The following is a 25,284-nucleotide window of genomic DNA, read 5'->3' as shown; positions in this document are numbered from 1 at the left end:
ATGCCTACCAATTTTTTCGTGGTTTCATCACAGCAGTTAGTAAGATGCCTGTACTATTTAAAGTCTTTAGCGATTAAAGATTTATTTTCCATGGAATTTGTAAAGTTCAAGGTTATTTATATTATCCTTATAAGTATTTTCATCCTATCTATGCAATAATTTTCTAAGCTTTGTAATAACTTAACCGTTTGTACATTTGATCAGAAGAAAGCCAATTTCTATTGATAAAATTCCCACATAGGATGATGTGTTTCATACAATATACATATTAATATTTTTTAATTATATTATTATTTAAAATTTTATGAACATTATTGAATGTTATTCATTAATATAAAGTGTTAATAAATTTTAACACTAGATGCGTTATTAATGAAAGTGTGTGGAAGAAGAAGAATAAAAGCAGCTAAGACGTTTGATAAAGTTAATTTGACAATCTTACACTTGGCTATTTTATGAAAAAAGTACCAATAAATTTATTAATAACAAATGTTCTATTAACTGGGGTGATATTTAATATCTCTGATTCGAAGATCATAGATTAGTTATTGACATTATGACATTCAACCTCAACATATTGTATCAATTCTAAATATTGTTATAAAATACAACAGTGGTTATCATGTTGTAACTCATATTGCAGTAAACAGCATTACTTCCGTTTTTTCCATATATGCAAGCATTCAAGACCTTTTTATTTTAATATCCCTGATAGTTACTTAGTGGTTATGTAGATATTTTACTAAATTTTTAGGGATCGTTACTCTTAAAGCAATGTAAAAAATAAAAAAAATTCGTTTTGTATCAACATTAACTTAATTCTTTAAGTTCAAACTATACTAGAAAGTGGTAGAATTAGTGGTCATCTTCGATATGAAAATTGGATATTGTTAACCGAATTATTTTATTTGCGACAATTAGCTTTCCATTTTGTTGAACATTGATTTATTTTCCATAAGATAATACTAGTATACTAGAAACTATTAATGCTAGATATTTATCACCTTTATACATAAAACAGTAGATATACTGTTTCGGGATAAAAGAAAGTATAATGTGAATATACGTTGCTAATACAAACATCAATTAGATAAATCATTCTCGCCAAATTGAGTACATCCTGTAAATATTGCAGGATATACTAAGCATGAGAGACAAACAACTCTTATGAGGTTAATTAAGTGAAAATTTATCACCTATAAACGATGATAAATTGGCTTCTCTTATCCAAAAAACATGTGTAAATTACCAACGTTTTATTCGACGCCTAATCCTTGTGTTTTATGTATACTATATACTTTTTATTCCTACAAAAGAGAGTACGGGGTTTCTATATTATTCAATACTTACTAGAAAAGAATTATTCTCTAAATAATGCCGGATTCTAATATTAATACAACTTATAAATAATCACATATAATGATAAAAGTACTCTACCAACTATCAAGATATTAAGATATTAAAACTACTAAATTAAATTATTATCTGCTGCTTTGCCTTAGTACTAACTCTAGTAATAATATTTATGAATAAGTTCAATTAAAAAAGAATATATAGGTTATTATAAGGAAATCCAACTATTCTGCCTAGTCTATTTTAAAATTAAAAAAAAATAGATATTGAAGGAGCATATATATATTTTCAAAGTAATATAGGAGATCTTGATAATTATAAAAAATTAATTTAATGTTGATGATAAAGAAAATTCTTCGTTTATCTTACAACATTTTATTGTAAATATTTATTTCAGTAGTAGACTTTGTCTCAACGATTTGATATTTTAATTGATATTGTGATTGTACGCTAATGTTTTATATCCAGGTACTGTGACACTAAGTCAAATAAAAACTGAATGGTTTTATACTTTCAGTATCATTACAATATATTATTAAGCAATCATTGAGTTTGAAGGGGAAATATTAAATTATCTTCTTGTACATCGAGTGAAATATGAATAAAAAGAATTAAAATATTTAGAATAAATATATGGATATTAAGCCTTAACTGTTTTCATGGAAAAAAAGATCGACATTCTATATTCTTGTAAAGAAAGATGTAAATCAGTTTACAGAGAAATTATCTATTTTTTTTTGGTATATATTGAAAAGAAATATGAAAGGAAAAAAAAGTAGAATAATTAAATTAATAAAAATAATAATAAAAATTATAATATTAATATAATAAAGAGTGTAATATAGGTTGTTTGTATATATTGCTTGTAACGTAAAAAATGAAATGTAAAGTGAAGTAATAGTTGTAATTATAGTAAAAGTAATAAAAAAAATTCATAGGAGAGGAAAGAATTGATGACTGAAAAATATTAATAATAAAGATATAAGCGCATCATTCTTGACCAAATCCAATAGTTTCTTCGACTGCCAATGTCAGCTTTTGCTTCATTGAATCATAATCAGTATATGGTGGTAAATCAACTCTATTGAAACAAGTATGTGATTTAGGTAATTGGTTTGATTCACCAGCCTTTTCAATGGTGAATCTTCTTGGACCATCGGAACCTTGCAAATCTTTGAAACCATTGACTGGAATACGAGAAGTACCTGTTGTGAATTGTAATAGACGGGCTCTTTGTTCATTATCCCATTCACCAACACATTTCCAGAACCATTGAATGACTTCGTCAGATTCTTGATAACCACGGTAATCAGTATGTTTTTTCCAATCTTCGATATCTATTTCAGCAATACCACCAATCAATAATTCTAATTCACGTTCATCAAAGACGGTAACCAAATCTTCCGGTATCAATTCATTGAAACCATCCATAAATGCTTTTAATTGTTCTTGAACTCTATCAACAATCTTCCATTGTGTAAATAGTTCGATATATTCTTTTTTATTTTCATCAGTAACTTCGATATTTCTACCATTCTCCTTCAAATCAACTGTTATAACTTCACCAAATCTTTCATCATCAGCACTAAAAGTTAAATCTAAAATACCTTCTATGCTGTTGTCTAATATCCATTTCAAAGAGTTATAAACTTCATTGTCAACACCTTCCATGTCTTGTAATACAACTTTCTTACGTAGCATCATTTTATATAATGCACCGACGAAAAAGGCATCCAAAAATCTTCTATGGAAGACACCTAACCCTACGACTCTACCAATAAACTTGAAGTAATTCAAATGCTCTGGGTTAATTGCACTGTTTGGATTGATTTGGATTGTATAATTATCATGAGCGGAATATTCGAACAAACAATAGAATGGATTAAACATTTCATGTGATAATAAAAAGAAAAATTCTCTTGAAACACCACCATAATCTAAACCTTCTTCACCATCGAATTTAATCATTAATCTTTTCTTTAAATCTTCAGGAGTTTGTCTCATAATTTCTTGATAAGCATCTTCAAAAATATTCTTTCTACGTACTTTAATGTGACATTGACCTGGTAATATTCTAAGAGCTGGTTGTGATCTGAAATAAATTACCTTACGTCTGAAATCACGCTTGTATTGTGGAACATTTTGGTCTAAGGAGGAAGGTAATCTTGGATCATCCCAAGTGGTAGTTTTTGTATTGTGATCTACGAAGTAAACACGAGCAGTGTTTGTTAATCTCATTTCCCAACCTGATGGCAATGGTCCTAGTTGTGATACAGGCTGTTGTTGAATAGTTGTGTTTGTTGGACCATATGTACGAATATATTGTTGTCTTCTTGGATCGACCCAAGTAGTGGTTCTTGTATTATGATCAACGAAATAAGCTCTCCCTTCTGGAGTGAATCTTTGTTCCCACCCTGAAGGTAATTCACCCAAACCTGAAGTGGTAGCATTTGTCATTGAGAAAGTAGCCGCTGCTGCACCATTTATAGCAGGCGTTGTAGCATTTGGATTAGTTTGTACGGTCACACTTGTACCGGTAGATTCTGACGATAATGAGCCCGGTAATGTTCTTCCTCTATGTTGTCTTCTTTCCAATTCTGTGTTTGCATTCATTTGATTGCCTCTTTCAGTTTCAGTTTGATCTAGAGTTGGCCGTTTCCAAGTGGTAGTTCTTGTATTATGATCCACATAATAAGTTCTACCAAAATTATCAGTTCTTCTTTCCCAACCAGGAGGTAGACGGCCATATTGGTCTTCAAAGGAAGAATATTGTCTTGCATTATTTGCATTTGAAGCACCAGCGGCAGCAGCACCAGTTGTAGTTGTAGTGGAAGTACCATTTGTTGTAGTAGAAGTTGTATGAGCACCCGTATGTAAAGTATTTTCAATAGCTTGAGGAGTTGGTCTTGGAGTATGAGAGTTTGTACGGGATGCAGGGACATTATTCAAATGATTATTTGCTGCTGCTGCAGAACCAGGCGCAGTGGAGGAATTGGTATTTGTTCTAGAGGCATGATTGTGAGAGGATGAATGAGTACCTGCTGCAGTTGAAGTGCTTGTCGAATTGGAAGCAGTTGTGTGACTTGTGTGACCACGTGAAGCGGAAGAGGGAGATTGATCCTTTGATAAAACTACAATCAATCTACCACTAACAGCCAAATTATCATTTGATTTCTTCAATTCCCTTGTGATTGTTTCTTCACGAGAACTATTACGAGATGAATTATCATCTAGATGGCTTAAAACATCACCAACTCTAACATTGACGACACCTAAGAAACCTTGATCTTTCTTTTTGAATTTCTTTTGATCAAAGACTTGAATAGTCAAAATAGAACTTTCACTGACGTCATTAAATTTAAACGTTTCATTCCAATATGGATTTAGAGTTTTCTTTGCAGCACTTGTGGATTTTGTTTGATAACCATCGATGGTTAACACAGCAAAGGGGTCTGGAGATCTGAAGACATCTCTTTTGTACAATGTCTCAGCCGCTACTAATTTGACAGAAATGGTAGAGGGCATTATAATAAAAAAGTGTATGGATGTGTGTGTGTATGATTAAGAGAGGAGAGAAAGTATATATTAAGTAAAAAAGATAGGGAAGGAAACAAAATGTATTAATAAGAAAAAGTGCGGTGCTGTTTTGATATATGGTCTTTTTTGATTTATGGTATATGCAATGATATATCAAGCTTCAATACTCAGTATATTGTGGGGAGGGGACGTGTGACAATAATAGTATGGTACAATGAAGTAGAGTTGCGATGTGAGAAAAAAATAAAACGGAACGCAGATATGAAAACCCAGAGAGTATCACTTAGGAGTCAAACTTAAAAGTATAATATTCTGCTAGTTCTATGCTTATCAACTGTTGTATGAATATCAATCAACTATTCTATGCGTGTCTGATTAACCTCAAAAATTTCTATGTGTAATATCAGCGTCAAAAAGACAAAGATCAATTGAATAAAGAATTCTTAGATACTAAAATATGGATAGTTGCTTGTGAAAAGATGCAATGAAAGCAGATATATATATTTGTAATATAAGGAAATGGAAATTACTAATAATACTAATGCTACCAATAACAACCGACTGACTCAGTACAACGTGATTTCTAACGGTGTAGACGGATGAATGAATTATTTTTCTGGCAAAGCTTTGAAATTGTACCGGAAACAGAGACAGGTTGGTATTTAGGATATTGCTTATAAATTAATATCTTAAAGATATTTGACTTTAATTTGGTATGTTTTGTTTTATTTTTTTTTTTTTTTTTTTTTTCTTACTATTTTACCCCTTTCTAGCGGGCGAAGGAAATTTCAAATTGGATTTCAAAATTTGATTCGAAAATTCCAATCAATCAATTTCAAAGACTCTTTTTGATTTTCAATGTTTTTTCGTTTTTCATTTTTCGTTTCTCGGCCTCGGCTTCGGCCTTTTTTTCTTCTGTTCGGAAGATAGGCCTCATCGGCATAAGCGGATTTCTAATTCCGTGTTTTCCTATTTTTGAAGGGGGTGTAAATGTCACTTAACGTGCAGCACGTGATGCGGTGATAAGGGCACGTGTTGTGACAGTTTTATGGATTGTAGTGACAGCATTATATATTTATAGTGACAGTAATATATATTTTGTATTGACAGTATGGTAACTGTAATGAGGCTATTTAAATACTCGTTATAAATTATAGAGGGCACCAGGCCAAGCCAATTAAAATGACAAGTGTAGTATATAGAAGTAAATATCAAGTAAAAGAAGGGAATGATAAAGTCAAATAAATAGGTTTATAAAATATAATCGATATGTGAATTATGACTATCGGGATGGGATTGAAATGAAATGAATTGGGTTCTAAAAATACAGAGGGAGTAGGGAGATAGAGTAGTGTAAATACAGATGTAGAGATCGAATAGGGGGGGGTTATGGGCAGCCTGATCTTGCTAGGATTAGCAGCACCAACCACAAGTAAAAATATACCACCATGAAGAACGAGTCGAGTTACGATTACCATCCTCAATAGGGTTACCATATTCATCGGAATTGATTTGATAATAATTGTTTTGAGAATAATTACTCATATTGCGTGTATTTGAATAACTATTATTATGCGAATTAGTTTTTGAATGGGGGAGATTATTATTATTATTATGTGAACCATAATTCATCTTATTATTAGAATTCCCATTCAAAGGGGTATTCAAATTGACTGAAGAAGAAAGAGTAGAATCATTGACAACAGGCACAAATGAAGGTTTGTTATCGATATTCGAAGTATTGTTAGTGAGTGTGGATATTCTTTTGATCTTTGTATTTAAATTGGAATTGAACCCTGTATTTGGAGTGTTTGTTCCATTTGTATGTGTATTATGATTATGTGAATGTGAATGTGTACGGGAATTTGTTAGATTAATGTTATTATTATTCAATTGTTGAGAATTGACATTAATATTGGTATTATTATTATTATTATAAGCGGCACTATTTAAATTCCCATGGCCGTGGATTCCATTATTATTTGGATTTGTAGTATTATTGTTATTAGTATTATTTGCGTTTCTTGTATGCTTTGGATTTGGATGGCCATAGCCATGCAAATTGATTCTTTTATTAATCTTAATATTCCAACCTCTACCATTATTTAATTTCAACCAATCATAATTACCATCATCTTTCAACCCATTTTTTAGTAAAGTATCATCCATTAATGAAATTAAATAATTATAATCTGGAGTTTCATCGAATTTTAAAGCTCGAACATATTTCAAATAAGTAGCAAAATTTTGTGGTAAAGGGTTCCCTGACTCTGATGTGGCACAATTAAACGTTAATAGATCATCAGGATTAATTCTCTGTTTTGTAAGTCCGATTTTTTCATATTTTAATTTATTATTTGGAGCTTTTAACCCTTGCCAAGGTAAATTGCCCAATAGGAAATAGAAAAATACATGACCCAAACTCTCTAAATCATCTCTTCTCGATTGTTCTTTACCAAAATGTGTATTTATAGACATGTATCTTGCAGTACCACTTAACGATTTTCTTTCTCTATATGGGATATGTTTTTTGGTCTTTGGATCTCTATATTGTTTTGCCATACCAAAATCTACTAAATAAATTAAAGAAGGATCATTACAGGCTGATTTCGCTATACCTGTAAATAAAGAACCATCGATGGGAGATATTCTTTGGTATTGTGAGATTAAGAAATTATCAGGTTTAATGTCTCTATATATTAAATCGTGTTCATGGATACACCTGATTCTATCGATCATTTGCTTAGCTAACATACAAGTTGTCTTTATAGAGAATTTGCGACCACACCATTCAAAAAGATCTTCCAAAGAGGGACCTAACAGATCTATGATTAAGACGTTATGCATTCCCTCTTGGCCATAATAGTAAACATTGGGGATACCATTACAATCGTTTAAAATTTTGTAAGCTCTGAACTCGTCTCGTAACTGGGGTGTATCTGACCTTCTTGGCTCGAACTTGATGGCTACTGGGGTAGGAGTAGAGTTATTTTTAGAATCGTTTTGTAGGATGTCTTCACCTTCGAAGATCACACCAAAGGAGCCTTCGCCTATCTTTGGGCCGACTGCATAATGGATCCCTACAATATGTTGATGATTAGATTGCATGGCCAGACGAAAGGGTTCTTTTAGCTTGTCTTTTTATTTTATTCTTATGTTTTTTTAGTTTTTTACAAAATATATTATTTTATTTGTTATCTTATTGAATTGTATTTGTATAGTATATATTATTGTCTTTTCTTATAAAAACGTTTTAAGGAAAAATAAAAAAATCAAAAATCAAAAAAGAAAGAAAAAGAAAATAAACAAATATAAAGAGAGATGGGAAAGTAGGAGGTGAAAGAAGAGAGAGAAAAAATATAAAATATAATGTAAATAGAATACACCAATGAGAAGTAAGGAAAGTGTGTTTGTATGTATGTATGTATATCTTAACAAACTTCTATTTGTAGTTATTCCGATAACGTAAGAAATAAAAAAATTAATAATAGTGATAAAGAAAAAAAAAGTTTAAAATGACACTATGTAAATCTCTTGACTCCATGCGATAGTTGAGATACGTCAGAAGTTTGTTGTAAAGTTTCCTGTTTCACGAGTCTAGAATGCTATGTTAGTATCAACATTCCTTTGCAAAGACGATTAGGAAGAGGGCTTATGAGTAATGTTCAAAGGCATAGGAATAAGTCAAGACTAAAAATCAACAATTCATTCTCGCCAACGCGGCCAACTCGGCGAGCGCGAAAGCAAGGCAACTGAAGGATAAAGATTAAGATAAGCATGAAGAAAAGAAATAAAGACGAAGTGTTAAGCCATTAGTCGCCAAGTCCAAGCATAAGTTAAGCAATCACCTTGATGCTACTAAAACCAGGTGAAAAGTGTCTAGCGTTCCATGGACCTCTATTATACGAGGCTAAAGTACTAAGAGCGTGGAACCCAGAGACTCAAGAATGTAGTACAGCATTACCCAGCACTGGTGTCAATGCCAACGTAAATGCCAGCACAAACAATAACAATAACACAAATTCAAGTTCGTCCAGTAGTAGCACGACAACTGGTGGAGATATGAATTGTCCTCCTGACGATCTTTTGAATGCCGAGAGTTACTATATTCATTACAAAGGTTGGAAGGCTTCTTGGGATGAATGGGTAGGAGTATCACGAGTGAGAGATTTGACACCTGCCAATAAGACGTTACAACAAAAATTGGCAAAAGAAGCTCGTGCAAGTGCCAAGAGTAATAGACGAGGGGCATCTACCAAGAAAAACAAAGAAAAAGATACCGCATCCTCAACAGCCTCCCCTACTGCAACCACTGTCATTGATCATTCTCCATCTCCTATGGGTTCTAATGGGATGGCTAATAATGGCATGTCTAGTGGAACTCCCAATGGTAATAATAACGGTAGTCGAATCACATTGCATATGCCCATACGATTGAAAGCTGTTCTTGTCAACGATTGGGAATACGTGACAAAGGACAAAATGATTGTGAAATTACCTCCTAAATTGACCATCCATCAAATAATGGAGAATTATTTGAAATTGAAAAGTGACCAATTGGAAACACCGGTAGAGCAATCTCAGTTAAACGAATTTATTCTAGGGTTGAAATTATATTTCAACAAATCATTGCCCGTGTTGCTACTATATAGACTAGAACGATTACAATTCAACAATCTAATTCAACTAGAAAATGTCTCAATAGATAATATCGATTTTACCAAAATATACGGGTGTATCCACCTTCTAAGATTGCTCTCGTTATTGCCAGAACTCATCTCCATGACTACCATGGATACACAAAATTGTACATTGCTTATTTCTCATGCAGAGAACCTTCTATTGTGGCTACTGCTGAATAACACCAGCGTTTTAGAAGAAAATGGTGAGCTACCGACAATCCGTCCACGTGATAGGGCACACAGGGCACGCCGTACAGACACAACGCCAGAACAACTTTTCTTTGATGAGGATCATGCAGGCTCATTCTATGTAAATACTTCTAGTCAATATGAAGGGGTTGCTCTAGGTATGTGACACTTTGTCTTATCTTCCTTTTTTTCTAATAAATCTTTTTGTGACGCATATCACGTGATCATCCCACACATGATCACGTGATACATTAAATAACTCTTATTTCCAGGGTTATCTAGAAGAACCCTCAGGGCTACAGGGCACTTTGGAAATGTGAATTTCCTAAAATGCTACGCTATCACATTCGATTCAATGAGATCTAGACTGATACGTGGATGTGTGGTTTGTTTATACATTGATGTTTTGATGCATTAATGTATTCATGTTTGAATGCATTAATGTTTACATCTTTTGATGCTTTGTGATTAAGACCTTTTTTTTTATCATTTCTCATTTTTCATTTTATTTTACTTTATTTCATATTATTCTATTTTATTTTTCCGGGGTCGAATGGAAAAGCTCGATGAATCTAATCTACTTTTCCCTATGCATTTATTGTAATCTACTTTTTTTTCTTTTTTTTATTATTATTACTCTAATTTTTATTACTCTATTTTTCAATGTTCGTATTTTTTTTTTCAATATTATTACTCGTATTTTTAATTTCTTTTTCTTAACTCTATAGGAACCATTCATATGAATCGTATCGCAGATTTCTATATTTAGACGCTTATACCAGTGGGATGGAATCATAACATTCGTGTTGAGCCTACTTTATTGATTCTCTTCTTTATTTTTTTTTTGTTTATCTTACATTTTAAAATAAAAGCTGGCAAAGTTATCTCCCCTCTCTGTCTCTCTCCCCCACTACCACTATCATCTAATCATAAATATCGTTAGCAATATCAACATCAATATTAATACAAATTGAGTTTCAAATGGTTATACTCTAGCACAATACCCGACTAATTAATAACATTCAATTTTTTTTTACATATATATATAACCACTTATCTTATCATGGAAAGATTGAATAGTAATAGTCCCAAGAGACAACTTCAAACCGAAATATTCACCAAATATGCCACTTATAATGTTTATGACGAGCCAGTATTGGATTTCGATTCATTTATAAAGCTAGTAAGTGATTCGAATAGTCTCACAGATAATTTAACAGACCATTCGTATAATTTAAATACTATCCCTAAGGGTACTTTTGGTTGTATATTTTTCGCTGTGGATGAAAAAAATAAAGGTTATTTAACTATTAATGATTGGTTCCATTTTAATAATCTTTTGGAATTAAATAATTTCAACTATATCATCTTATATGAATTTTTTAGAAAATTCGATCAATTGAAATATCCAACTTCGAATTTCTTATTCCCTAAATCAATCAATTATAATCAAAACTCTTTATCATTCGATACTTTATTTCTAACTAAAGAAAATATAATAGATACTTTAGATATCTTACATGATGAAATATTAAATCTATCGTTTTTAAATCCAATTGATAAATCAAATTTCGAAAAAAATTTCATCTTAAATTGGAAAGATTTGGATTCTAACTTATTAACTTTTTATCAGCAATTTTATTTTAATCCAATTCAAACTAAAACACCTTTACAAATCCCAATTATTTCATTGAATTCCATATTGACTATAATTCAAACAGAATTGCCAAATATAAGATTGAAAAAAGCTTTTAAATCATTATCAAATTATCACCCCAAAAATAATAATTTAATCATTTCCATAGACCAATTGAATTACATTTTGAAAATTTTTTATATTCATAGAATCTCTATTGAATTTTTCGATTCACTTAAAAATATTAAAAATTTAAATAATTTTTATAAAAATTCAAATAAAGATTCCATCGATTACAATACCATCAAGGACTTATCCTTTTTAATCCAAAATTTCGATTTGATTAATCAAATTTTAATTAAATTTATTAAAATTAACAATTTAAATGAGTACAACATTAAAAATAATCCTTTCACGAAATTTCAATTTATTAATTTCATTAATAATCAATATAACAAAGTCAATAACATTACTTTTTTCACTCCATCACAAATAGATTTATTATTCAATATTGTAGAAAGTTCTAAAAAAGTTAAAAATTTGAATAAATGGGATCCTGATAATGCAAAAAATCTAGAATCATCATCATCGTTTAATGCTTATAATAATCTTCATCATCATCAAATTCAATCCATAGACGATTATATTTCAAATGAATTCATTCATAATTCTTTCAATTCAGATAATACTTTAAAACCAACCTCTCCAACTTCTACTACGTTATCTTCAAGGCCAACATCTTTATCAACTACTTTAACTTTACAAGATTTTATGAAAATCTTAAATCCAAATTATTTAAATGATTTAATTCATCAATTAGAATTGAATAAAATTCAATCAAATTCAATTTACATTAATTATTATTTTTATCCAATCTTCAATTCAATTTACAATTTTTCTTTGGGTTCAATTGCTGGTTGTATTGGTGCCACTTTTGTTTACCCAATAGATTTGATTAAGACACGTTTACAAGCCCAAAGAGATCTTTCTAAATATAAAAATTCATTTGATTGTTTAATTAAAATTTTAAAAGTAGAAGGCCCCAAAGGTTTATATTCAGGGTTATCCCCACAATTGATTGGAGTGGCTCCAGAAAAGGCTATTAAATTAACTGTTAATGATAAAATGAGATTTAATTTGAAAAATTGGAATAATGGGAAATTGACTTTACCATTAGAGGTCATTTCAGGTGCTTGTGCTGGTACTTGTCAAGTTATTTTCACAAATCCTTTAGAAATTGTAAAGATTCGATTACAAGTAAAATCTGAATATGCAAATGAAAATTTAGCAAAATCGCAAATTACTGCAATTCAAATTGTTAAAAAATTAGGTTTATCAGGTTTGTATAGAGGTGTCACGGCTTGTTTATTAAGAGATGTCCCATTTTCTGCAATATATTTCCCAACTTATGCACATTTGAAAAAAAATTTATTTAATTTTAATATCAATCCAGACCCAATTATTGATGACCCTACACTTATTAATCAAAATTCAAATACTACTAACTCAACCACTAATAATAATAATTCAAATCCATCAAAGTTTAATAGATCAAGATTGAAAACTTGGGAATTATTAGTCGCAGGTGGATTGGCTGGGATTCCTGCGGCATTCTTAACCACTCCAATGGATGTAATAAAAACAAGATTACAAATGGATCCGAAAAAGGGTGAGACGAAATATAAGGGGGTTTTTGATGCTGTTCGTACAATTTTAAGAGAAGAAAGCTATAAAAGTTTTTTCAAAGGTTCTACTGCTCGTGTTTTAAGAAGCTCACCTCAATTCGGTGTTACTCTGGCGGCTTACGAATTATTTAAACAATTCTTTCCTCTAAAAAATGATGAAGAAACAAATAAAATCTCTAATAAGAAGCAAGATTTTCCTAAAGTAGTAGACTCTTTTACAGAATTTTCTAAAAATTATGCGAAGTCGTCTTCAAGTAATAATACATCAACAGAATTTAATTTCTTTGCCCCGAATGTAGATCCATATGGAAATAATTATATTAATTATTATTATAAATGTTGCCAGGCAGCAAAGATTTTTATCGATTTAGATACAATGTTTGGAAGATTTGATAAAAATGTGTACAATAGATTTCAAAAAGAGATTAATTCAATCTCTCAAGAAACATCAAAGGATTGATACTACCTTTAAAAAAGTAATTATCGCATACTTATTTTTTATTTTTATTTATTTATAGTGACGTAATTTGTAAAATAAACAATATATCTGTATTTTTATTTAATCGGCTTGTTCTTTGAAATTCTAGCCTTTAGGTCTACCATCTTCTAATAATATTTTTAATGCATTGAAATTTTATTTATATTTTGGAATTTTTTCTATAAAATTAAATTTTTAAAGTATAAAGTTATATTAAAAAAAATTAAAAACAAAATTTTACAAAATAAATAGATAATTTTCTACTATTCCTCAAGTCTAAAATGTTGTATCCTTATTACTTTTTGAAAACTAATAAAATCATTTACTGTTTAAATCAGACTTTTCAGTTGAAGCTGCTTGAGTTGCTGGATTGCTTTCTTTGGCAGTAGTGTGTTTTTCTTTATTTTCTAGCTGATTATTCGAGGTTTTCACACCTTTTTTATTTGTATTCTTTTTAGAGTCTGTTTTCTTAGTATCGCTAGTTCCATCTGATTTATTACTGCTTTTTGAAGAGCTTGCGTCTTTTACGCCCTTCTTATTGTGTGATTGCTTATCTGTAGATACGGGTATTTTTCTTTAGTAGTAGTTTTGCTATTTTCAGGTCTTTTCAGTATCTTTGTTTTTTTACTGGTGACCCGATTACTATTATTATTATTACCCTTAATAAATTCTTTCAATTCAGCACTTCCCTTTTCGTCAACCCCACCGTTAAGATGGTTTGCATTAAACATCATATTTGGTGGAGGAAAATGTGGGATACCTTGCATATTAATTGGTGGGAGAACTCCAGGAAACCCAGGGGGAGGAGGAGGCATGGGATGAGCGTGAAAATTGCCCGGTAGCATTTGAGCGTGTGGTGCCATACCAGGAGGCAATTGGTATGGAAGACCATTCTGATTTATTTGTGTACTAATAGGGCCAGCATCTTGCTCAGCAGAATAGCCATCGGTGCGGATCTGATTTAAAACCGCGCTATAAACATTATTAGCAGTGATATCTTTTGGTAGTTTTTCATTTCTAGTAGAAGAATCTATTATGGAAGTAGCATCAACTTCATTGTTTATTAAAGCTCTGTAAGAAATTGTTTTTGGTTGAGGAGCAGTTATCTTCTCTTGAAAGCTCTCCTCTTCTTCAATATCTTTGTTATCAGCTTGCTTTCCACCTTTCTTAATATGGTTCAACAAATTTTTAGCCTTCTTGGTTTTCATTTCTGTAACCTTTTCTTGTAACATCTGATTAGTGATGCTTTTAGAGTTAGCCTGCTTGTGGTCCTCATTAACTTTCTTGGAGGCCTTTGAGTGATAGATAAATTGTCTATCTGTGATGTTTAACAAAAATGAAGCATCCAAACCCAGCCCACGATTAGTTCTTAATCTGCCACCAAATTTATTACCGGCAACGATTTCATGGTCAAATAAAACTTGAACAGAAATTGTAGAGCCCAGAGTGGTATACCCAACAACAGTACCCTTTGAAAACAATGGAACTTTACCTGAGTCTTGAATGTATACAACACGGTCACCTAGGGAAAATTTCTGCGTACGCAATAAAGAAAAGGATGTTTTTGGATCTAAAATTGCATCACGCGGAACTTTTGCTAGATGCTTCTGTTCTGGTTTTGGTTCTTGTTTTGAATACCGTTCAACATAATCTTCTACTGCAGAAATAGATACTTTGGTTAGTGAGTCACTTTCAATGGACACTTTAACAAAATTTGCAGTAAAAGTTTTCAAAAACTCAGTAATATTCGAAACTAGATCGTTGCATTGCTTAGGTGAATAATTTGGGAATAAACTTTCAATAGATGGGATATTATCCTTGTTCTTAGATAACTTAGCAAAAAATTCTTTAAAGGTATCCCTATAGTGTTCTAATAACGAAACTGCAATATTGGAGAATTCCCAACCTTTTGGATTTCTTCTTGCATAACCTAACACTTTTTCATGGCGACTTTCAAACTTAATTGGAATACCAACATTTATATGTTTCCCATCAATGCCTGCAATTAAAAACTTCGATAAGATTTTAGACAGGAATAATGGATGCAAATTAAGTTTTTTAGAAATAACATATGATGGATAATATTTAATTTGTTCATTATCGAGTTTTAATCTTTCCTTACCAATATGAGGTTCAAATTTACTTAATTTCTTCTCAACAGTTAATTTTAATCTTGTCTTACTACTATAGTCGTCAATAATGGCTTTCCCACCGTAAGCATAATCACCTAAAAATATAACTTCCGATCCTCGTGGAAACTCCTCTTCAATAGGCTGAGGTGGCTTTTCAGCATATCTTTCATCCTTATTTTGAATGTCCCGGACCATTAATTGAAGTGGAAAGTATTCAGAGGTGCTAGAATATGTTTTAACATATGCACCCTCTTGATTTCTTACTAAACCAGTAACTGGTAATACTTCAATAATGGCAGTTAGTTCTCCAATATTAACAGCCTGTTGTTTTAAATATTTTCTAGCTAATGAAGTTTGGAGAGAATTAAATTGTTTTTTTTCTGTATCCTTCATTGGTCTACTGGATATTTTGATATTTTTCGTGAATGAAGACAAATAATGGTCAAGAGGGTTAACGTTTACCAAAGAAACTCTTTCATCAGATTCATAAATAGTCTTACCATCGCTAATAGCAAGCAATTTAGATTCTCTCAAATATGGCCATCTTGTGTAGATTACCTTACCTAAATATCTTTTAGAAATATCAGATAATGATAAATTAGTTTCTTTGTAAATATTATTCACACTCAATACCATTGATTGTTGTCTAGAAGCCTGTTGAAAAACCATACTTTCATTATATTCAAGTTTATAATCAAAAGGAATTGTAGCTAAAGTTGGGAAGCCTGCTAATAAATCCTGACCAAATTTTGCGTCAGGTAATAACCCATAAACATAATCTTTCCCATCCATAGAAACAGTTTTATGTTCTTTTTCGACACAGTGATTGTGTTCTAAATCTTTAAATATACCTGATAAAGGTGATTTATAAACTTCATCAATTTGTGGATTAAAAGTAAACGTCAAATTTCTACCAAAGGAATTACGAATCTTTTCTTCTGGAGATAATTTGGATAAGTAAGGCTCCATGGCATCAATCAATCTTTTTTCATCTATAAAGGATAATAGAACAACAGCTTCCCATTCGGCAGTTTTACCATTTTTATCTAATTTTACTTCATGAGGATAAAAATCGATGATTTTAGAATTCTCTTCGTACATCAATGGTCTCAAGCAAACTGGAATTAAATTTTTTGATCTTTCTGGTAAGACAGCCATCAATTGTTGAAATGGAGTGAATGGTACACTTTTTTCAAAGTCAATTACTTGATGTAAACCTAAAATTAAATCTGAAATTCTTGGCGAGTAATGATGTGGATAATACCAACTCCAAGATTGACAACCTTTATAATAATAAAATAATACCCATTGTAAACCCTCCACATAATCGCAACTCAACTTTTTTAATTGTTGTTTACCTTCATCAGTATTAGTAGTGAATTGTAATTTATCTTTGTAGTATTCATTTTTCCATTTTTTAAATCTGTCTTCATACACTTGTTGTTCACGATCTAATTCACTTTGGTCATCGACTAGAATGGAAGATTGATAGGTCTTCAACATTCTTCTAATAGATTGCAAACGCTCTTCATGCTCCTCTTCGGTTTCATTTGGATTTATTGCATCAACGTCAATACGCAAAGAATAAGTATCAGTAGAGTTTGAATGAACAACAATTAAACCCAAGTCAAAAGCTGCCTTTTTCAAGAAATCTATATTTTGGTTAATAACTTCATTTTGTTTTTCCTTATAGATATTTTTTGTGTTAGCATTCTCTGAATCTTCTTCCGAATCTGAGTCTAAATCATGTAATACAATAGAGGAATTTAATGATAAGCTAGGAATTTCCTCATCAGCAATATCAGGAGCAAATTTTAATTGCATTTCTTTCAAGATCCAAGGCTTTATCATGCCAATTATTTTTTTTTGTTGTTTTAGTATTAATTTTTTACCAATTCTAGCTCTCTTTCTTTCCCCTTCAATTGAAATGTTTTCTAGTTGTTGATTAAACCAGTCAACATCGATATCTTTTTGTTCAAAATTCATTAGTTCAAATTGAGTCAAATATTCTAACCAAATTTTTAATCTTTGCAAATTGATTTTGCCAAATTCGTTAATATAACCATCTAAATGTAATAATGCTTCTTTAAATGTTTGCAATAATACAGGGAAAGCACCTTTGTTTAAATGTAAATCTGGTAAATTTGGTAAGAAATCGTTACCAATAACAAATAAAATTAGAATAAAATCATCTAAGACTCTTTCAAAATTGTATTCAAATTGCAATTCATCTGCTATATTTTCAAATTCTAGTTCCAAATACTCTCTTAATAATGAAAGATGTAATAAAAAGAAATTTTGATTTTCTAATGCTGGAGTTTGACCACTTCTTCTACCAAATTTAACCTCTTCTCTCAATAGGGCAAAATGTGGAGCATGTGTTGATAAACCTAAAATGATTAAATCGGCATCTAAACCATATATACAATGTCTTGTATTTGGGTTGTAACCTTCTTGAGATCTAATTGTTCTAATATAATCCATAATTTTATGTTCACCTTCACCCGGTACTTCATGACCAGAGAAGACAATTTCAACATTTCTCCAATTTGAATCATTCGATATTTTGTCATGAATAAAATATTTCAAGTTCTTTGTTAATTTAGCCATAAACTCAGTACCAGGGGTAATAGAATTGGAGTCAAATGGTTCACCTTTAGGTATTTCTGTGCCTTCTTCGATTGCCTTTTGCAAAGCCTTTTCAGCGTCCATGGCAGTTCTAAATCTTCTTGCTCTTTGCTGATTCATTTTAGCTCTTGGAGCAACACCATCAATGGCCATATAAAATGTTTGTTTTGGTTTAATTGTCATGAATAAATGATCAATATAAGTGAAAATCTTTGCAAAAACTTCTTCCTCACTTAATCTTTTCGTAATATCACTAGAATCATCATTTGAATGCGTGCATGTATGTAAGATTGAGTTCATATCTAGATATAGATTATCAAATTCTGGAATTTGATTACCTTCAATCAATTGTAAAATCATAGGCCATCTTTCTGAGATATATCTGAAAAACTTAGGAATACCCATGATTGATTTGTTTCGTAAAAAGAATTAATTTAATATGGTTATGATAAAATATTGTTTAATCACTTATAACAAAAATAGTAATACAGTAAATGAATTAAATATAATGTCGTCAAATAAATACAATTGGGGGGGGAACAAAAGCGAATATAGATATAACAATATCAACAACACTGAGCAATAAATATCTGAGTAAAAAAACAATGAACTCTAGGATAGTTTTATCGGATAATTTTTTTTAAAAAGTAATCTTTCAATGGCTAATTGAAAATAAAAAAAAAAGGGTAGTAATAATTTCTGTAATAAATAACTAGAAGAACTTATACAGTTATGAACTAATATAGCTTAAGTTCCAAAGTTCGTGGGCAAAAATATAGTTATTTTTAATTCTTCCTTTCAGAGTATTTTTTTACTAATTGAATGAGTTACTTTTTTTCTCCAATTTCCCATTACACGTATATATTAATTTTTGTTTTTTTATTGCCTTGTCGACATGAATCAGCCGAAGATAAAAAAATCGCGAGATAAATGCGTGATTATCACGTTTTGGAACTTTATAATTCTATTGTCAAAATATGTTCGGATTTAGTTTGATGTCTTTTGTTTAATTAGTTTCAGTAAGTAGTTGAAAAATAAAAAAAAATAAATAAAATAAAGTGTAATAAAAATTCTGGAATCTGAAGGCGTCACAAATTGTTTCGCTAAAATTGAGCCATTGTTGCATTATTGGCGAATTATAAATTAGTGATTCATATTGGAAGCAAATAATATCAATTATATATAAATATAGAAGCGCAATATGAATAATCTTTTTGGTAAATCGCAAACTAGTAATAGCTTTTCGTTTGGACAAAATAATACTTCATCGAATACTGGTAATACTGGGTTCTCATTTGGTGGTGGAAATAATACACAAGCTAATACTACTACCAGTGGAGGACTATTTGGTAACAATAATAACGGCACTAATACTGGAACTAATACCTCAGGCTCTTTATTTGGTACTGGTAATAACAATAATGCAGCAACCAGTGGTGGATTATTCAGTAATACCAATAATAATAATAATAATAATAATAATAATAATAATAATAATAATAATAATGGCACCAATGGTATCAAAAGTGGCGGGTTATTTGGCAATTCAAATAACACAAATACAACTACTTCTACAGGTGGTTTATTTGGCAATTCTAATAATACAAATGCAACTGCATCTACAGGTGGTTTATTTGGCAATTCTAATAACACTACGTCTACCACCGGTTCACTTTTTGGGAACACAAATAATAATGCCACTAATGCAACAACAGGTAGTCTCTTTGGTAATTCTAATAATAACGCCAGTCTTGGATCTGGCTCATTGTTTGGTGCTAAGCCGATAGGATCTACAGCTCCCACATCAAGTGGAGGATTATTTGGTGCTAAACCCATTGGATCTACACTTGGCCAACCAGCTACGACAGGGAGTTTATTTGGAACGAAACCAATTGGATCTACTCTTGGTCAATCTTCTGCCACGGGCGGATTATTTGGTAATACAAATAATACCGCAAATACTGGGTTATTCGGTAATACAAACAATACCACGGGTACTGGATTATTTGGTAATACAAACAATGCTACAGGAACTGGGTTATTTGGAAATAATAATATGAATAACAATAACAACCAATCTAATGAAATTTTAAATAATGTATCACAATTGGCAATAACACCGATGACTCGTATAGCTGAATTACCACCTCATTTGAAAAATGAAATCACTAATATTGATAATTATATTCAAAGACAAGTTCAAATATGCCAGCATTTAATGGAAGATAAAGAAGAGCATAGTGAATTAATTGATTCTATTCCTCGAGATGTGAAATATTTAAATAACAAGATATCGATGACAAATCAAAATTTATTACAAGATTTAACTAAGATGAATAAGATTAGAGAAGAAGTGAAGATCAATGTTGATAATTCTCAACAATTTTCCTTGTTTTTGAATGGATTAATGATACCTGATCATAAGATTAGTAGTAATGAATTGGAAAGATTTTTCAATAATAAATTAATATTATTTCAAAATAAATTGGATGAATATTTCAGTGTTTTGGGCGACATTGAAAAAGCTGTTAATGGTATTGATGAAGGTATATTTAGTGATAAAGATGGTGTATTTAAACAAAGAGAATTAAAGAACGGATTAAATGCATTAGTGAGTACGGTAGTGGAAGAATTCCAATTATTTATGGAGACTGCAGAAAGAATTGCAGAATTGCATCAACGTGTCAGAGATATTCGGGGCAAGATATAAAGTTGCGTGTACGATCTGTATATGTATGTATTATGTAGGAATAATAAATCGCATTGTATATTAAACCATTTGAAATTTGAAGCGTGCCACCACGGGGAGTTGTAAAAAAATAAAAAGCTTTAGCGAAGGATCAGGCGAAAGGGCAAGATAAAAAAAAAGATAAAAAATAAAACAACCATAAATAAGCACAACTACGTACAGAATAATAATAGAGCAACCACACAAAAGATATCAATGACGAAAGGGCTAGTTAGAATCCGGTTATCAAGACAGTGTCGTAAAAACACACCATTCTATAACATTGTAGTCACTCAAAGTTTTAAAGCCAGGGATGCCAAACCTATTGAGGTGATAGGGACTTATAATCCAATTCCTATACAATCTAATATTACCAAGAAGAAGAAGACAAACGCTGTCAGTGTGTTACCGTATAAGGATATTCGATTAGATTTCGAACGTGCCAAGTATTGGATTGGTGTTGGGGCTCAGCCTACGGAAACCATGACCAAGATACTCATCAAAGGTGGGATCTTGGGGAAAGAATGGAATAAGTACGAAGCTAAGAATACAAGGAAAGTGATTCGAAAGAGACTTGAAGTGGAGGAATAATGAACTTAAAATGCTGTATATATATATATATAATAGCAATTAATAATAATCACTATGTAAAGATGCATGCGTAAATATTCCTTTTAAAAAACAATGAATTAAACCAAAAGATATAATATATATAAGTGTAAATATAAAGGTAAATCTGCAGATTTATACATGAATTAGGAAAAAAATAGAGTAAATAGCTAGTTTTAGAAAATGCAATCGAACATTAAAAAAAATTAGAAAATGTTCGTCAGGGTATTATAAGATTAAGCGGGTGAACGAGACCGATATGCAGACAGACAGACAAAGGGAAAGGAAGAGAGAGGCAGATGGGATATTAGAAAAGTCATAGAGGGGCAAAATTGAGGCCTAATCTAGAACCAAACCCTAAGTTTGAGTTTGATCTTGCTAAACCTGGTTGTTGAAAATTGATATTTGGTGGTTGTAGAGGGAAGGGAAACCCAGGTAAGGATGGAGTAATAGCGTTATCTGGTAATAGAGGGTTGTTGCACAAGTTGGTAGAAGATTGATTCATGAGTTGCTGTTTATCGTTCTTCAACTCTTGTGCGAGTCTCTTATGAGCAGCTTTGATCAAATCATTATTTGAGATAAAGAATTCTTCCGGGTTATTCAAGTATATTTGAACGTTACGAGATGTAGCTAACTGAATAGAAGCAGAAGCAGCTCTTGAAAGAATACGAGGAGGAGGAGCTCGCGAAGGATCTATTGGAGTTACAGAAGGGTCTGAAATGGCAATATTAAAAGTTTCTAATAGCAACGAAACAAATTGTTGAGTAAAGATTGGCTCGTTGGAATAGCTAGGAGTAGTGGAGTTTAAATTAGAAGTGGACAAATTGGATAGCGATAGATTACTCATGACACTTTCATTGCCAGCATGACGGACTCTAGAGTAAAGCGTAGCGATAGGTGTATGTACCGGAGTATGCACAGGAGAAAACCCGTTTGAGTTGCAAGCACCATTAATAGCAGCAACGTTGGATGTGTTTAATCTTAAAGGTTGAGGAGCAACCACTTTTTGAGAGTACATTTAGAAAGAAGGGAAGATAAGATAAAAATGCAAAGCTAAAAAAAACGAAAGAGGGATTGGAAAATGCAAATAAATAGCAATAAAAAAAATTGTATGTAAATTGCAAATGCAAATGCAGAATACGAAAGTTGAAAAAGCTTGATGATATCTTTAAAAATACCATATATATTATCCACACTAAACCATCTCCTTCACTACTGCTACTGCCTTATATATACGTCAGCCTAAGGTCAACCCACAGAAAGACCTAATGACCACACCGGACCACCAAACACCTCTTTGGGCAGAATTTTTCACCCTGCCAATGCTATTTCCAGATCTGGAAACTGTCCGTGCCGAAACGCGAGGGCACGCGTGCTTTCCTAATCCAGCAATCTCCGCGCCCCACTCTTCCCCCTCCCCGCAGCAACGCGAAACGCGAAAAAACGGTCTTTTGCCATTCCGGAATTCGGCGGGTGGGTAAGTGGAGTCTTTTTCCATTTGTACAGACAGACACTTTCTTTTTCTCTTTAGGCAAGCTTATTATGGGCGCCTGTGGCTGCTGACTCCTGATGGAACACGTGCAGCAGGCCAGCCACGAGCCAGCCGGCTGGCCAGGGCGATTCGGAGTCGGAGTTGGAATCGGAAATCTGGTGAGTCACGTGTGTTGATCTGGTCACGTGTGGTGGTGTGAGCAGCGTGCGTAGAGAGGTCACGGGACACACTCCTGTCTTTGTGGTCATCACGGGCAATAGTGTAACACAACAACGACCCCATTGATGACCTTGTTGAGATTGAACATGATCTGGATCATTATTATCTTGTGATTGGAAATCAAATGTTTCTTTAATGAAATCGCCTTCGACCACAAAGTTGGGATTGTTTTCCATGTCGGTAGTTGTGATAATGTCAACCCCCAATACATTACAGATACTAGAGTAGCATGCTCTATCTGCATCATTCATCATTTCCAACGCGTTTGTGTGAGTCCTAATGAAATCGTATATTTTGCCTCGAAGAATCGTGATACTTTCCATCCCCTTAGTACTGGTATTTGAATTTCTCAAGAAGTTTTGGAATCTTTGGTTATTGAAATACTCGTCCTTTAATAATGATCTTAGATAGTGGATAAATGTTGTCTTGATATCATCGTTGGAATTCGATTCCTGAGATATTTGAACCTCTTGGATCGTTGGGTTTATCTTGGGTAATTGCCTGTTATAGATTTGGTATGTCTGGTACCAACCAAACCCCTTGGTATTATTCACCGAATCGATTTCCCATTCCTTATACAGGGGCAAAAACATGATACGATATTGATATTCAGAGACTATTCGATATTTAATAGAAATTCTTTCCATCGTATACCCAATAGAAAGGCAATATCCATCATTGGAAAGAGTAATCCCATTGATATTGACTTTGGTATCATATTTATTGAACTCATTTTTCAACCCATTCCATTTTTTGAATTTTTTATTCAATTGTTTCCCTACTATGTTATCATCTATGAAATTCATTCGTTGTGCAATGTTTTCTTGAGAGTCAATGGTTAGTGTAAAACTGGTTTCATTCGATAATAGGATTACTTCTCTCTTATCGGTGTAATGTTCAAATGGGATGATATAGAATTTCTCTAAATAGATGTCTTGGTTATTATTCATCAATTGTTTGATTTCATGATGATGCACTTCGTGAGTATTAAATATTATCAGTTCTACTTTCCCTGTGATACTAAGCAAAACATATCTTTTATTATCATCAGGGACAAAGGGAAACATATAAACTTGGTTTATCTCAAACCGATCATTCTCTTTAATCTTAATGACTATGGAAGACTCACTTGTTGGATCTTTTCTAACATAATACACACTATTGTTGATTAAACTGACAATCAATTCTCTGGACTCGCCCACACCTTTGGCAATAATATGTCTAATCCAACTATTATCAACAGTATTACAATCCACGATCTTTATTGTAGTAGCATTGGTCACATTTAACCCATCATCAATTTGGAAAACAAGAACGTCTCCATTTTCATTCCCCACAAGCAATTCTTTACCATCATCACTCCATACGAAACAATTGTACGCTCTCTCCCTAGCACTCTTTCCCTTCTCATCGATGCAAATGGCATTTTTGAATTGATTCTTATCATTCAACCCTTGCTCTTCATTTTTTAATATGTAAATATCACAATTATTACTCATTAATCCAAGCTTACCATCTCGAGATAATTTAATCATACGAATAAAGGAATTGGGTTGAGAATTTAACAACGTATTATCATCGAACTCATTTTCAAAATCCCATTTATTATCAAGTTCAAATATTTTCTCTTCAATATGAAATAATCTTTTACTACTACCACTACTGCTACCACTACCACTATCGCCATTCTCATTTCCATTCTCGATAGCTGGTTTTTCTAAAACTACCAAATTGTCTATCTCTCCATTATAGTTTATTCTTGTATCAATTACATCATTTCCAATCTCTTTCTGATAGATTGGTTGTCCAATACTTAAATTAGGTAATGTATTCAAATATAATTTCCCTTCATGGTTCCATTGAATATTATCTTGGAAATCTTGATATTCCTTCCGATTGATGACTAAATCTTTCAT

General features: G+C 31.9%; 9 protein-coding genes across 9 annotated transcripts; 4 read left to right on the top strand and 5 right to left on the bottom strand.

The window, feature by feature from the left end:
- Positions 1-2,343: 2,343 nt before the first annotated feature.
- Positions 2,344-4,878, bottom strand: RSP5 (NEDD4 family E3 ubiquitin-protein ligase; the record flags this gene model as incomplete). Its single annotated transcript, XM_004181688.1, has 1 exon — positions 2,344-4,878. One exon carries the CDS (start codon positions 4,876-4,878, stop codon positions 2,344-2,346), a length of 2,535 nt encoding a protein of 844 aa, XP_004181736.1.
- Positions 4,879-6,303: 1,425 nt separating this feature from the next.
- On the bottom strand, positions 6,304-7,998 carry YCK3 (casein kinase YCK3; the record flags this gene model as incomplete). The annotated part of the gene is made up of 1 exon (XM_004181687.1): positions 6,304-7,998. One exon carries the CDS (start codon positions 7,996-7,998, stop codon positions 6,304-6,306), a length of 1,695 nt encoding a protein of 564 aa, XP_004181735.1.
- A 744-nt stretch (positions 7,999-8,742) lies between these two features.
- On the top strand, positions 8,743-9,927 carry EAF3 (Eaf3p; the record flags this gene model as incomplete). Its single annotated transcript, XM_004181686.1, has 1 exon — positions 8,743-9,927. One exon carries the CDS (start codon positions 8,743-8,745, stop codon positions 9,925-9,927), a length of 1,185 nt encoding a protein of 394 aa, XP_004181734.1.
- An 897-nt stretch (positions 9,928-10,824) lies between these two features.
- AGC1 (citrin) lies at positions 10,825-13,542 on the top strand (the record flags this gene model as incomplete). The annotated part of the gene is made up of 1 exon (XM_004181685.1): positions 10,825-13,542. One exon carries the CDS (start codon positions 10,825-10,827, stop codon positions 13,540-13,542), a length of 2,718 nt encoding a protein of 905 aa, XP_004181733.1.
- A 542-nt stretch (positions 13,543-14,084) lies between these two features.
- XRN1 (chromatin-binding exonuclease XRN1) lies at positions 14,085-18,725 on the bottom strand (the record flags this gene model as incomplete). Its single annotated transcript, XM_004181684.1, has 1 exon — positions 14,085-18,725. One exon carries the CDS (start codon positions 18,723-18,725, stop codon positions 14,085-14,087), a length of 4,641 nt encoding a protein of 1,546 aa, XP_004181732.1.
- A 796-nt stretch (positions 18,726-19,521) lies between these two features.
- On the top strand, positions 19,522-21,030 carry NUP49 (FG-nucleoporin NUP49; the record flags this gene model as incomplete). Its single annotated transcript, XM_004181683.1, has 1 exon — positions 19,522-21,030. The coding sequence occupies one exon, from the start codon at positions 19,522-19,524 to the stop codon at positions 21,028-21,030; it is 1,509 nt and encodes a 502-aa protein (XP_004181731.1).
- Positions 21,031-21,264: 234 nt separating this feature from the next.
- On the top strand, positions 21,265-21,639 carry MRPS16 (mitochondrial 37S ribosomal protein bS16m; the record flags this gene model as incomplete). The annotated part of the gene is made up of 1 exon (XM_004181682.1): positions 21,265-21,639. The coding sequence occupies one exon, from the start codon at positions 21,265-21,267 to the stop codon at positions 21,637-21,639; it is 375 nt and encodes a 124-aa protein (XP_004181730.1).
- Positions 21,640-21,973: 334 nt separating this feature from the next.
- Positions 21,974-22,675, bottom strand: TBLA0G02720 (uncharacterized protein; the record flags this gene model as incomplete). Its single annotated transcript, XM_004181681.1, has 1 exon — positions 21,974-22,675. One exon carries the CDS (start codon positions 22,673-22,675, stop codon positions 21,974-21,976), a length of 702 nt encoding a protein of 233 aa, XP_004181729.1.
- A 509-nt stretch (positions 22,676-23,184) lies between these two features.
- Positions 23,185-25,284, bottom strand: TFC8 (transcription factor TFIIIC subunit TFC8; the record flags this gene model as incomplete). The annotated part of the gene is made up of 1 exon (XM_004181680.1): positions 23,185-25,284. One exon carries the CDS (start codon positions 25,282-25,284, stop codon positions 23,185-23,187), a length of 2,100 nt encoding a protein of 699 aa, XP_004181728.1.

The sequence above is a fragment of the Henningerozyma blattae genome, chromosome 7, assembly GCF_000315915.1.
Source record: "Henningerozyma blattae CBS 6284 chromosome 7, complete genome".
Taxonomy (NCBI): domain Eukaryota; kingdom Fungi; phylum Ascomycota; class Saccharomycetes; order Saccharomycetales; family Saccharomycetaceae; genus Henningerozyma; species Henningerozyma blattae.
This window is presented reverse-complemented; position numbering and strand designations above follow the sequence as displayed.